This window comes from Saccostrea cucullata, unplaced genomic scaffold (assembly GCF_032062105.1).
Source record: "Saccostrea cucullata isolate Sc308-1 unplaced genomic scaffold, CSIRO_AGI_Scuc_v1 ctg312, whole genome shotgun sequence".
Lineage (NCBI taxonomy): Eukaryota > Metazoa > Mollusca > Bivalvia > Ostreida > Ostreidae > Saccostrea > Saccostrea cuccullata.
In genome coordinates, this window is record NW_026929887.1 from 886,198 (window position 1) to 901,619 (window position 15,422).

The 15,422-nt window shown below is 32.9% G+C and overlaps 1 protein-coding gene across 1 annotated transcript in view; it reads right to left on the reverse strand.

Moving 5' to 3' along the window:
• Nucleotides 1–614: 614 nt before the first annotated feature.
• Nucleotides 615–15,422, reverse strand: part of LOC134282427 (uncharacterized) — a 54,656-nt gene continuing 39,848 nt past the window's right edge. Inside the window, 9 exon segments of the mRNA XM_062764840.1 lie at nt 615–737; nt 820–943; nt 1,065–1,164; nt 1,632–1,859; nt 3,183–3,287; nt 7,400–7,423; nt 7,903–8,098; nt 13,481–13,650; nt 14,615–14,655. Coding sequence (XP_062620824.1) covers nt 683–737; nt 820–943; nt 1,065–1,164; nt 1,632–1,859; nt 3,183–3,287; nt 7,400–7,423; nt 7,903–8,098; nt 13,481–13,650; nt 14,615–14,655 — 1,043 coding nt within the window. The 3' untranslated portion in view covers nt 615–682.

A 15,422-nucleotide genomic window follows, 5' to 3' on the forward strand; every position in this document is an offset into this window, starting at 1 on the left:
AGGTGATTAGGCTGCTGAGTAAAATGTAGAAGGAGTTCAGGGAAGACGGGACTTTTTGCATAAAAAACGTCATTTTTCGACCCCCATTTGACCCCCCGGGGCAAAATCAAAATTCCGAAACCTTACTGCACATCTACATGACACTATCAATCATCCCCCAAAAGGTGATTAGGCTGCTGAGTAAAATGTAGAAGGAGTTCAGGGAAGACGGAACTTTTTGCATAAAAAACGTCATTTTTCGAGCCCCATTTGACCCCCCTGGGCAAAATCAAAATTCTGAAACTTTACTGCACATCTACATGACACCACCAACCATCTCCCAAAAGATGATTAAGCTACTGTGTAAAATGTAGGAGGAGTTCAGGGAAGAAAAGTGTGACAGACGGACGGACGGACGGACATGAGTAACAACAATATACCCGAACTTTCTTTAGAAAGTGCGGGTAAAATGATGGCACTGGGTCTTTGTATCCTTTATTTAGTTTGGGTGTTGTTCAGAGTTTTAAAAAAGTATATTATAAATGTATGTTATCTGGAGAGATAATTATTTATTTAGATAAAATTGTAACTGGTTACAATTTATTTGACCAAATTGATTTAACTAGTTAACCATTGCCAATCACTAGATCGTATACATTTTTATTACATTTATGCTTCGAAAAAAAAAATCAGATGAAAATATTTAACGACATACCCAAGGCAACACAGCTTCTTTTATTCCAAATGCTGTTGGTACGCTGCAAAAGATGAGAATTTACACACTGACTATAAAAAAAGTTTGATTCCTAATTTCACGATTAAAGAGATAGAAACTTATACTTTGATTTAATAATGGAAGTCTCAAATGTATATCCGGCAGCATCTAATTTCAACAAAGAGTTCAAGGTCATCCATTCACCGTTTCCTTCCCTGGTAATAATCAAATTCTCTGTATTCTTGGATCCTAAAGAGTAAATATTATCAAATAAATATTTAAATTCATTTCATATGTTTAATTCATTTCATATGTTTCTTGAAAATTGGTATCATTGATATTCAAGTACGATAACTGTTAGCAAGATGACCTTCATAAACTATTGGCAAACTGATTTCAACGGGGCGACCGGTGGACTTTGTGATATATACATGAATGAATGGACAAATCTGTCTCTCGGGCAAGTCCATCTGAAAATAATGACTTTATTAAGTTTTCATACACCATACAAGTGTAAGTATGAATTTAAAATTGATAGTGATTAATGAATGTCCCTGGCATACCCAACAAATTTGACAGTGATTTCTTTATTTACATGTACATTTGATTGTGAAATAAAATTGTAATAAATATAGATTTAAAGAATCTGCTCTAATTGATCTAAATTACTCGAAGCCTCCCATGTCAATCTCAATAGTCCCCGCATAATGTCAATGCCTCCTTTACTCCCGCCTTTTCGCTTGAACTTACCCTTCAGGGTAATGATTTGATCAAATTTGGATATAGTGACACGGAAATTGTGTTTGTTGGTTTAATTTTTATGTCAATGCTTGCCTAAAATTTTACATTTTATGCATGGGTGAGGTACACGTTCATTAAGTGAACCATTCATGTAGAGCAATACAATGTCATAATTTTATTGAAAAGGTCAACTTACCATTAAATAGAGCTCACAATTATCATCGACACATTCTGGTGGAAATGACATACGTATTCTTTTGTCCGCCTGCATATAGATTGAACAACTTTCTTTTCTTATCTGATGTATTTCTATGTCCGGGAAAAACGACAAGGTTTGTTCTTTGAGAATTGTATTCCCCTGTCTTCCTGTCACAAAGCAGTGTGTTGGAAGTTTCGGAAGAACGCATGATAATTTCTCATTTCTCTAGAAAGAGTTTATTGAAAAGGTAAAAATGAAATATATTATTATTAACTATATTCTTTAAACAAGCTAATGCCAAAATACAGCATTTAAGCTTACGAAATATTACTTACATGTAGCATTTGGAAATATGTTTATACATTATATAAATGATGCCTATCTTTAAAGGTAACAATTGAATTTCAACTTGTACCCTACAAAACAGGCGCACATTATAAATTTTATTTTACTTAGTTCTATGGTTCATTTAGGATGTCAGCTAAAAGAAAATTGTTGATCTTCTTTACGTACACATATTAAAAGCTTTCAAACTCCCCGCTTCTATTTTTCTCAATAAGAAATCTTTGAAAAAGATTTACCGACTTTTTGTTTATTTTATACTCAAAAACTCCTTTATCGTCTAAAGCTTTGTTATTTTTGCACTTGAGCTCACAAGCTTGTTTTGTCTCTCGCTTGTTCCGACGTAAGCTACATCGAAAGCCAGCTTTACTGACGTCAAGTTTATGCGGCTTTAAACGCACAACTGACGTTTTGAGAAGTATGCGCATGATTTGCAAGCACTTAACATTTTAAAATGTTACCCCTTGTCGAGTGTGTTGTTAACGCTGAGAGTAACATTTTGGATCGTTAAATGCATCTCAATCAATCAAGTTTTAGCATTTAACATGAAAGTATATAATAAAAAAACGGAAGTCTCTGTCGAGACTGTAGCTCTACTGGTTTGTACTTATGATAAAGGAAGAGAAAATTAAAGTAGCAGTTGGGACTTAAAACTTTATAAAAGCAATAAATAGAATAATGATCCTCTTTTTGTGGCAAGATTGCACTAAGACTAGAATACAACTGGAGGAGTAGCTTTTTATAAAATTTTACAGAATTTTCAATTTAAATTACTATGGCAACATCAATCATCAAAATCAAAAACACAAACCTGATCACTATGTATCTCAGTGAAATCTATTTGCATGCCAAATTATATTACAATCAGGCTCAAACTGTATTTGAAGTAGCATTTAAATAGCCAAGCTATATTGAAATCAGACTCAAACTGTAGAAAGAGTAGCATTTTGAATGTTTTTCACAGAAATTTCTATTTTTAGTAATCACAGCAAAACCGTTCATCAACATGAAAAACCGATATACAGAATTATGTATCTTAGTGTAGTCTACTTGTGTACCAAGTTATATTGAAATCATTTCAAAACTGTAGGAGTAGTAGCATTTTGAAAAATTGTTTACAGACAGACAGACGGACGGACGACGGACGCATTACTATCGCATAAGCTCTTCAGGTCTCTGATCAGTAGAGCTAAAAATAAGACATACCGGTCGAAGAGCATATCTATACCACGACTGCCTATCGTCAAAACTACAGATAAGATAATCTTTATCTGTTATGAAATCGTCTTCAAACTCCACAATCGTCTTTCTCTACAAAAATGACAAAACATTCCAGGCAACCTTTCTACTTGAAAAGACAAACATAATGAGTGTACATAGCTGCAAATCTTTAGCTCGCTGGTCTGAAAACATTAGGATGAACGTCTTTTAATATATTTTATAAGTTAATGCAATTTCTTCGGAGAGCAACAGTTTTGCAGCTACACGCAAATTGTACAATATTTAATTTTTTTTACTTGTTAAAATGAATTAAAGTATAAAATATAGCCCTATGAATAATCCTTTATTATGAAAGTAGTCGTAGAACGTAAGTTCATTCCTGTCAACGTTCTTCATACAAAAGTGACTGTCCTAAAAGTGATGTTTTGATAATTCAAGTGTGAATAACTGAATAGACTGAATTTGTTTAATAAACATTTTAAAAGACATTAATCTAAATCTTGTAAATGTTGCAAGAAGTATAAATTTTCTAAATCAAACACCGAAATACAAATTTGATTAAGTCTCTTTTTGTGGCAAGATTGCAATACGACTTCAACTGCAGGAGTAGGATTTAAAAATTTTAACAGTATTATCGATTTAGTTACCTTGGTAACATCGTTAACATCATTCATCAAAATAAAAAGAAACAAGAAAGACTTGTATCTCAGCATAGTCCACTTGCATAGCACATTATACTATAATCAGAAAAATCTGTAATACTTTAATCAAAAACTGTATTTGGAGAAGCATTTTGAATTTATTTCACAAAAAATTCTTTTTTATCTCTACTGGTCAGAGACATTGTTTTTAGAACTTAGTTTCTGCTGGGGTCAATTCAGAATATGGAGATGGTTTCAACCCCAATCAACTTTGGAAAGAACGTGGAGACAGTGTTCAAATGCACAAGTTCACGCAAAGGCTAAAACACCAGTGTTCTTAGTACAATGATATTTTTAAAAATAGTATATTTATATTTTTAAAAGTGATAAATACGGTAAATTTTAACTCTTGATTTTTTTACTGCCAAATAGGTGTATTTATTTCTTAAAATTATCATGTCAAAACGTATTAAACTTTATCAAGGCATGGAACTGTCTGTTATGTAACCTTTTTCTTCTTAAAGCTTTATAAAGCGTTTCTGAGCTGAAAAAAGATAAAAGCACAAGACGAAGTGTAGATTTGCATTTTTGCTATTTACGTTCAAACATTTTCACCGATTTTGAACTTAAATATCCCCAGGTTCTATAGATAGATCACAGGAGTCTGAAGTTTTTATCGTCAAAAAAAAAATCCGAAAAAAAATTCCCATCCTCAACTAAAACAAGAGGCCCATGGGCCACATCGCTCACCTGAGAAGCTTTGACCATGCTGTTCTTTACCAGATTTCCCCCTTATAATACCTTATAATACCTATTGTGACCCCTCCCTACCCCACGGGTCATAATTTGGACAATTTAAAATCTACATTATGGATGCTTCCACATAAGTTTCAGCTTTTCTGGCTCAGTGGTTCTTGAGAGGAAGATTTTCTAAGATTTTTCTTGTATATTTCTATGTACAACTTGGATTCTCTATTGTGATCCCGCCCTACCCCCAGGGGTCATTATTTGAACAATTTTATATCTACACTACCCAAGGATGCTTCCACATAACTTTCATCCTTTCTGGCCCAGTGGTTTTTTAGAAGATTTTTAAATATTTTTTTCCTATATTTCTATGTAAAAATTGGATTCCCTATTGTGGCCCAACCTACCCTCGGGGGTCATGATTTGAACAATTTAGAATCTACACTCCCCAGGATGCTTCCACAAAAGTTTCAGCTTTTCTGGCTCAGTGGTTTTTGAGAAGAAGATTTTCAAAGATTTTTCCTATATATTTCCACATAAAACATGGATTCCCTATTGTGGCCCCGCCCAACCCCCGGGGGTCATGATTTGAACAATTTTAAATTAACAGTACCCAAGGATGCTTCAGAACAAGTTTCAGCTTTTCTGGCCCAGTGGTTCTTGAGAAGATTTTTCCTATACATTTCAATTTTAATCTTGGATTCCCTATTGTAGCCCCGCCCTACTCCGGGGGTTTATGATTTGAACAATTTAGAATCTAGACTACCCCAAGATGCTTCCACAAAAGTTTCAGCCTTTCTGGCCCAGTGGTTCTTAAGAAGATTTTCAAAGATTTTTCCTATATATTTTTATGCGAAACTTTGATTCCCTATTGTGGCCCCGCCCAACCCCAGGGGGTCATAATTAGAACAATTTAGAATCTACACTACCCAAGGATGCTTCCAAACAAGTTTCAAGTTTTCTGGCCCAGTGATTCTTGAGAAGAAGATTTTCAAAGATTTTTCCTATATATTTTTATGCGAAACTTTGATTCCCTATTGTGGCCCCGCCCAACCCCAGGGGTCATAATTGGAACAATTTAGAATCTACACTACCCAAGGATGCTTCCAAACAAGTTTCAAGTTTTCTAGCCCAGTGATTCTTGAGAAGAAGATTTTCAAAGATTTTTCCTATATTTCCATGTAAAACTTTGATTCCCTGTTGTGGCCCCGCCCAACTTCGGGGGGTCATGATTTAAACAATTTTAAATCTACACTACCCACGGATGCTTCCAAACAATTGCACGTTTCAGCTTTTCTGGCCCAGTGGTTCTTCAGAAGAAGTCGAAAATGTAAAAAATGTACAGACGGACGGACGACGGACAAAATGTGATCAGAAAAGCTCACTTGAGCCTTCGGCTCAGGTGAGCTAAAACACCAGGATGGCAACATGTTTTTTTTGGGGGGGGGCTACCTAAACAAATAGATCTGGGTTTTGCCAGAAAAATTTCGCAACTAATTCAGTATCCGGAGTGTTTTTGCTATTTATTCAGGTAAATAAATCCAATCTGCTTGACGACTACCGGCCGTGCATGGCCCTTTTTCCACCTTGACAGTTCAGCCTTGACTCCATGCCACTATACCGGAAGTGAATCCCGCAATGCGTATTTGACGTCTTTAAAAGCATGTCCAAATTAAATAAAATTAATGATAGTTCAACGAAATTTGATTCAGTTATTTTAAATATATTTAAGAGAATTTAAAAAGAGTTATTAATTCTTTTTCTTACTTATAATAACGATATGCACCAGGGGCAGGTAATTCAGATTTAACAAGACGCCAAATTTAAATCATTGAATAGACCATACAACAAAGGGGCAAACAGTTAGACCTTGCGACCTGCTAAGGCTTTATTTTGTTTGAAAAAATATTTCTTTTAACTTGTCACATATAGTAACTTAATATTGTACATGGAGTTTTATGTGCATTCTTCTTTCTTTTCTTCAATTACGTCAAATATTCACTGCGGGATTCACTTCCGGTTCAGTGGTATGGAGTCCAGGATGAGCTGTCAAGGTGGAAAAGGGGACATGCACGGCCCGAAGTCATCAAGCAGGTTGGATTTTTCAACTTAAATAAATAGCAGAAACACAAAGGATACTGAATTAGTCGCAAAATTTTTCGGGCCAAACCCAGATCAATTTGTTTAGGTTGGTCTCCCTTAAATGCATTGTCATCCTGGTGTTCTTTTTAGTTGAGGGTGGAAATTTTTTCTTTCCGGATTAAAAAAAAAAATTTGGCGATAAAAACATCAGACTCTGTGATTAAATTTAATTTAAACTGTGTCTGAAATTTAATTCCGAGTCGGAAATAAATCGGTTATTGTTTTATATCTCGGATATCTATGAAACGCGATTGATTTAAATTGTGCAATACAGGAAAGTTCTATCTATATATACTATATTATAGTAACAAAACAAATACAAAGATTTTTTTTAATTTTAGTTAGTCTGATCTTATCGAAAATACGCCATATATGACTTTAAAGCAAAAAAAAAAGAGACTTGGCTCCTTTATTAAGAACAGATGAAAAAAACTTGCTTTTTCGAAAACCAAATTTTAGGCGTTTCAATTTTTTAAAGACGATTTTATTGGAAACTGTTTTAAAATCCGAATGTAAAATGACTGAATATTTTTCATACATTAAAAAATATACGACACAGATATTTGAGGAACATATCGTCTGACCTTAATACTGAGGAACGGAAGCTATTTATCTGATCGAGCGGAAAAACTTAAAAGAAGTTGTGAGAATTTAAAGTACTACAAATACTACCTTTGTGATGTCATTAACTTTCAGCTAAAATGAAAAAAAAATGCATTACAGTTAATTGAAACAACAACTCTCAATTTAACATTGGACTTTTACGAGGAGCGCTAACCTTTACAATTGACGGCTTCCTTTTACACTAGAAAAATGTACGGAAGCTCTTTTACGATATAAAGATTTAGCTCAACATTTAATTTAATGAAAAAAACGGGTTATTTCAATGCACATACAAGTTGTCTTTGAAGAAAACGACAACCACCCTACCCTCAACTCCCGGCCTTTGCATGTAAGTGCCCCTAACACCATACCTATGACCACTAGAATGATTTTTTTTTAATGTATTATCAATTCTGTACGTACATGATACAAGTTAAAATGTCCAAGTAAACCGTCAACTGTAGAAGTCAGTGCTTCTCGTAAAAGTCCATTATTGAGTAACAACAATAGAAAGTCAAATGTGACTTATTTAACACTTGTAAAACCTGGTGTAGCATACTCAAAAAATCAACCTGAAATGGTCGATCATTTTGAATCTTTAATTCGTAGATCCTTGTCTTAGCAGACTCGAGGAGTTCCTTTATCTCGGAAGGCAGAGGGTAACAACGGTGTGCTAGACTAGAACACTGTATTTCGGGTACCTCAGATAGATTGACATCAGGGAAGTAGATTGTGAGTCGAGGATTTTTTAAAAAGGCACAGAAAAATCTGCAATACAAATGAAATTTTTGTTAGTACCAAGATTTAGAAACAACTATATAATGACGTTTGTCGAGATTTTGCAAAGTCTGCGGATAGAAGTTTGATCGATTGTATATCCTGTTTAACGTTCCATTCGAATATTTGTCACTCATAATTCAGACCATTTAATCGGCACTTTAGGTCATTTGAACAGTAATGGTGATTGACCTTTGTCGTACCAATGGTTGCCGTGACATGGAACCTAGGTTTTTAAGATTTCATTCGAAGGACTCGCATCCTTCATTTTAAAATGCCGAGCTCCTAGAAAGGGAAAAGTAGCTACAATTTATATTAGATCAGTCGCGGCCGAGACTCCAACTCAGGCTTTCCGATCAGGGAGCGAGCTCTAAACTGATTGAACAACCGTTAAGGCTATGATAAGGATAACATAAAGTTATAATTTGGACTTTCTCAATTGTTCACACCACATGTCTTTATATCATATAATTTTTTTATATGAACCCTTTAATGCTTATAAAGATGACGTGTATATTTTTTCCGCTTTTTTTCTTAGAGAGTTGCGCGGAAAACATCATATTTCAATTGATTTTTCCACACAATAAAACCCCAATGCATTAATAATTAAAATTTAAGACATGAAACTTCTGGAAGATTTTTACTTAACATGCCTGAAGTAGCCGAGGACGGTGCATATCATTTTCTTTAGACTTTTTTTTCAAATTCAGGAATGTTTAAACTTGATAACTCCATTTTTTCCAGAAACGGTGCTTTTATGAGTCTCCCGCGTTTTATTGTGATGAAATACTTTGTTTGAGGTAAAAGATACCACAGAGTGTTTCATATTAGGATATTTAACTTGAAAAAGACGTTAGTGGTAATCTAACAACCAAGCTGTGTGACAATATCGTTGCCCACTTTTATCACCTTTACTGCTTATCCATAGTAACCACATTTGTACCAGTGCGAACTAGAAAATACTTATTACATACATGTAGTAACTACAAACGCGATAAGCAATCTATAAACTAATAATTTTTGCATTAAACATTAAAATATCTGTACCAGAGTTCAAACATATATTCCGCTTTATAACACAAGGTAAAAAGAAACCAAAAATGCAAACCAAAAATATATAAAGAAAAACGGAATTAATATATAAAGGAAAACCAAAAATATATAAAGGAAAACCAAAAATATATAAAGGAAAACCAAAAATATATAAAGAAAAACCAAAAATATATAAAGAAAAACCAAAAATATATAAAGAAAAACGGAATTAATATATAAAGAAAAACGAAATTAATATATAAAGAAAAACGGAATTAATATATAAAGAAAAACGGAATTAATATATAAAGAAAAACGAAATTAATATATAAAGAAAAACGAAATTAATATATAAAGAAAAACGGAATTAATATATAAAGAAAAACTAAATTAATTTATAAAGAAAACGGAATTAATATATAAAGAAAAACAGAATTGATATATAAAGAAAAACGAAATTATTTAATAAAGATAAACGAAATTATTAAATAAAAAGAAGAGTGAGGGAGAAAGAGAAAACATCAACTGAAACAAATACTTCAATCTAATGTTTGAAGTAAATTGTCAATAATTGTTCAGCGGTATACGTAATTTGTTGATGTGTAGCATTATGCATAGAGGATCATGAGGGTGGATGTTTCTGCTTGATTGAAATCAATGACATCCAATTCAAATCGCTTGAATCGCTGAAAGGTCAAGACCTTGCTTATCGTATTAAAAAATTCCCTCCGGAATAAGCCTAGCGCCCCATCTGTATATTCATAAATCACGGGTTGTTGAAACAAAAACGAGGATGATTTGATTACTTCGTGACTATTTTTACTTCTACATTCCCCTCATTTCATAAGGACGTCGCAATACAAGAACACATTTCTAAAATGGCATTTTGTTCTTCTTGTGGACATTTCTAAAATTCTTCGTCCAGCATGTCCCTGTCTGGCGCTGAAGACACACTCACTGTGGAATGAACCACGCGCGACTGGAACCCTTATCCTCGCGATTTGTTTTGTTAAACTTATCAACGATGCTATCTTAACTTAATAATTTCGTTTTTAGCTCACCTGAGCTGAAAGCTCAAGTGAGCTTTTCTGATCACATTTTGTCCGTCGTCTGTCTGTCCGTCTGTAAACTTTTCACATTTTCGACTTCTTCTCATGAACCGCTGGGCCAATTTCAACCAAACTTGCCACAAAGCATCCTTGGATAAAGGGGATTCAAGTTTTTCAAATGAAGGGCCACGCCCTCATTCAAGGGGAGATAATTGGGAATTAATGAAAATTTGATGGTATGTTTTAAAAATCTTCTCAAGAACCACTGTGTCAGGAAAGATGAAACTTATGTGGAAACATCCTCAGGTAGTGTAGATTTAAGTTTGTTCAAATCATGACCCCCGGGGTAGGGCGGGGCCAAAATGGCCGACCAAAGTTTTACATAGAAATATATGAGAAAATTCTTTAAAAATCTTCTTCTCAAGAATTGCAAAGACATAAATGTTCATATTTATATGGAAGCATCCTCAGGTAGTGGAGATTCAAGTTTGTTCAAATCATGACCCCTAGGGGTAGGGCGGGACCACAATGGCCGACCAAAGTTTTACATAGAAATATACAGGAACATTCTTTAAAAATCTTCTTCTCAAGAATAGCAAAGCTATAATTGATCATCTTTATACGGAAGCATCTTCAGATAGTGTAGATTCAAATTTGTTCAAATCATGACCCCCTGGGATAGGACGGGGCCACAATGGCCGACCAAAGTTTTACTTAGAAATATATAGGAAAATTCTTTAAAAATCTTCTTCTCAAGAATAGCAAAGTTATAATTGATCATATTTATATGGAAGCATCTTCAGGTAGTGTAGATTTAAGTTTGTTCAAATCATGCCCCCCCCCCCCCCCCGGGGGTAGGGCGGGGCCACAATGGCCGACCAAAGTTTTACATAGAAATATATAGGATTTTTTTTTAAAAAAATCTTTTTCTTATGAATTGCAAAGCCATAATTGGTCATATTTATATGAAAGCATCCTCAGCATGTGCAGTCTCAGGTTTGTACAAATCATGACCCTGGGATGGGGGGGGGGGGGGGCGAGCCACAATGACCAATAAAGTTTTACATAGACATATATAGGAACATTCTTTTAAAATTTATGTTCTAAATAATACCAAAGCCATGATTGGTCATTGGATTGCTTTTGGATTTAAACTTTTTAATAATAAACCAATTTCTATACTTTTTCCTAGCCACAGTGCTCGGGTGAGCGATTGGGCCCATGGGCCTCTTGTTCTTTATTTAATGATTTTGTTTTTCTTTATTTAATAATTTCGTTTTTCTTCATTTAATAATTTCGTTTTTCCTTTATTTAATAATTTCGTTTTTTCTTTATTTAATAATTTCGGTTTTCCTTTATTTAATAATTTCGTTTTTTCTTTATTTAATAATTTCGTTTTTTCTTTATTTCTGGTTTGCACTATTGGGCTTTGTAGAAGCCCATTAGAGCTCAGCTAGAAGGTCACGACCTTGCGTATCGTATTACTGGATTCCCACGAACTAAACCTAGCGTCCGAATCTGTGTACCCATAAATCTTAGATTGTTGAAACTATAAGAAAAATGATTTCATTACTTTGTGGGATTTGTTATTTACAAGTGTGTGCATTGTCACCGACTTATAAATACACAAATTGAGAGTTTGTCATTTAAAATATATGAGAACAAGAACTATAGTACCACTGACTCATAAATAGTACATATTGAGAGTTGGACATTTATAATATGTGAGAGCAAGTACTTAGTAGCCAGTACATCACCTCTAATTATGCGTTGATAAGATCAAAGAATCAACTGAAGGTGATTTGCTTTATTTCTAATATAGTAAACAATCATAAAAATCTACTTGTAACCACTTTGACTTGTTTTACTTTTTGCACCTGTTCTCTTTAAACAATTTTTTTAAAAATGTCAAACAAACCCAAGTCCGATCGATAACGTATTATTTTACAACATTTTTAATGAATATATTGTGCGATAGTTGAATAATGGATAAGGGATTCCTGAATGTTAAATGTTGTAAACAACAGAATCTTAAAGTTCATGTTTTCTTAAATAGTTGTGCAATTAGATATCAAAGATTAAATTCTCCCCATTCATGTATTGTAATGGATGTGTTTTCGATATAGGAAAAGGTGAATGTAAAGGCAAACACCACGCTTGTTTATTGTTGAAACAAAATCAGGTCTATCAGACGCGGTGCACTAATGATTTATGGGATCAGACCCTTACCGTGCACCTCAATAAATTCCGTATTTTAGTTGAAGTTTTTCTACTTTTAACAATTTCGTTTTTCTTTATGTAATAATTTCGTTTTTCTTTATATATTAATTCCGTTTTCTTTATATTAATTTCGTTTTTCTTTATATATTAATTCCGTTTTTCTTCATATATTTTTGGTTTTTCTTTATATATTTTTGGTTTTTCTTTATATATTTTTGGTTTTCCTTTATATATTTTTGGTTTTCCTTTATATATTTTTGGTTTTCCTTTATATATTTTTGGTTTTCCTTTATATATTAATTCCGTTTTTCTTTATATATTTTTGGTTTGCACTAATGGGCTTCCGTAGTTTTTCAAAAATCTGTTCGAAAAGTAATTATCGGTATTAATAGGACATTTTTATAAAAAGTCTAGTTTGGCTCTCCTATAAAAACCATGTAAGAACACTGGTAATATTGGTTGGCGGATATGTATATTAGTAATTAGAAATAACACATTGTCGCCCCATCCTATCGCCGGGAACCATCGTGGTTCTAAAGAATTAGAAAAAGTGAAAAGTGTACAGACGGGCGGACAAGCGAACTACAGACCAAAAATGATCAGAAAAGTACAAGTCTTTGTATTGCAAACCGACAAAAGTAAATAAATGAAAAATTGATTTTAGTCAAGTAGAAAAAAAAAGATGTGATGACTGATTTTCTATAAAAAAAAAAAAAAAAAAAAATCCAAATCGTTTTTCCAGTCCCGTTGGATTTTAACATTCATCAAAATTTCTAATATAAATTGTTAAGTGTCATGAAAGATAATGCGGCCCTTCATTTGAACAAACTTTCATGTCCCTTACCCAGAGATTTTACGTTTCTATCGGTTAAATTTACCTAAAGGTTTTTAAGAAGAACTCTACTCAAACGAAGAAAGCCAACAGAATATTTTGAGACTTCGGTTCAGGTGGGCTAAGAAAAATTACCGACAGATGGACAGATATTCAGAAAATCACAGAAAAATTCAAAAATCCCATCTTGTCAATGTAAGGGATGTTTTGAGGGGCAATATTAGTAAAAAATAATATTACTTGTATCTCATTCCAGTTTTTTTGCTGTAGTCTGCAGTGACATCTAATGCCATGTTCATATTCCATCGCAGAGTTTTAGTGAGGTACATGTAAAGCATGCAAGCAAGTACCTTCATAAACCGATATTCATCGTGGCATTTCAACTTGATATGCTGATCTAAAATGTCCAGCTATTATTGGAAAGAAAAAGAAAAAAAATTATGTTTTGAACAATATATAGTTAGATTACTTGATGGTTTTTCATAATTTAGTTACTGTTATTTCACGTTAAAATGGCATGAAAGGCATGCAACATATGATGAAAAAGAACAATCGTGACAGGAAATAACGACGCATACATCATAATAAAAATTATATTAATTTTTTAAACAGGGTTCAATAAATGTGACAGTCGATCAGAGACCAAGCTATCTATTAGTACATGTAGTAGTAAACAGAATTTTAAAATGAAGTTTGGTAGTAATATATAAAAATGTGAAGAAACAAAACAAAGCAAACAAACAAAAAAACTGTAATTGTATTGTAAATGTATTTCATTAGCAAAAATAGGTACCCAAATTGAGTTCTACATTTTTGCTTTTTTTTTTAATGGAAGCAATTTCAAGGCCTCTCCAATGATTCTACAGGGGTTATGACGGGGATGTTTCTTTTATCAAATGTCATGCAAAAGAAATAACCACAGATGCATTTTTTTTTCGAAAATGTGGTCAAACATGAAGGTCAAAGGGTAAAAAATTATAGCATGTTCAGCTATCTTGTTACAGGAAATGCACGAGTCAAATAAAAAAGCTTCATTTTTCTTTCGTTCATTCAAAAGTTATGACAAAGGTTAAAGTATTTGAAAAGAAGATCAAAATTCATGATTGGGGTCGAAAATCACACTGTATTTAGAAAGGTATTGTCACAGTTAATACATATGTCTGATATATTGTATAATATGAAAGCCTAACCTTTTTTTTTTAAAGTAATGGTAATTTTAAAGTTTAAAAAATTTTCATATATGTAAATATTACTTAAGTTAGTAATTTGATAGAATTTCAACTGATACGTGAGTTCAGATACGCTACAAACATGTGATATAATGGATTTAACTTTAAAGTATTGCCGATAATGTCATAAGAGTAAATCGGTTACCTTTTGCAGCACATCCTCCGGAAAAGATTGAGGAAATGACTCTAAATGTAAAAATTGAATAACGTTAATTAATATCTTTTATTTGAAAAAGTGTTTTTTTTCTTTGTTGCATGGAATAACAATGTAATAAAAAATAAATAATAACCAAGAATATTTAGTTAATATAAATACGGTGCGTACTGACAAGACTCTTTTTCAGTCAGATTTTTAAAGAACGGAATTTTAAGGTATCCGACCCACATAAGCCTCAGATTCAATGGAATTTAACGAGTTACAAATATGTTTGGGCTGAATACTCAGTATATTAAGAAATAAATTTCTTGTTTTAGTATCAGTATGATAGAACAGGGCGTGATCTAATTTATGACCCTGCCCTGTCCGTGAAGAGTTAGTACACTTTGACTTTTCTAAATAAAATCGATTCTAAAAAATATATCTGGTGAAAAAATAATTTTCAATCATTTATCTTTTTCTTATGATGAAATGCATGTTTTTACCAATTGAAGCATTTCTTGATATTCATATACATAGTTTTTATTTTTTGTTATTATTTTACTTCTTTCCATAGACTTCAGTGCAATCTTAAACAATTAATTACTGCTTTGGAAATAAAGATTTTCCCTTGGTAAATCCTTTTATACTATAAAATGTTTTGAAATTACATCGGAGTATTTTATACACAATTTATTTTTAAGGTTAGAAAATTTGGTCCTAATATAGGTCGGATACCTTAAAAGTTTGATCAAAATGACTGGGAACAGACACTATTTCCTTGCCCAGAAGCCAATAAAAAAGGACCCTAAACGTT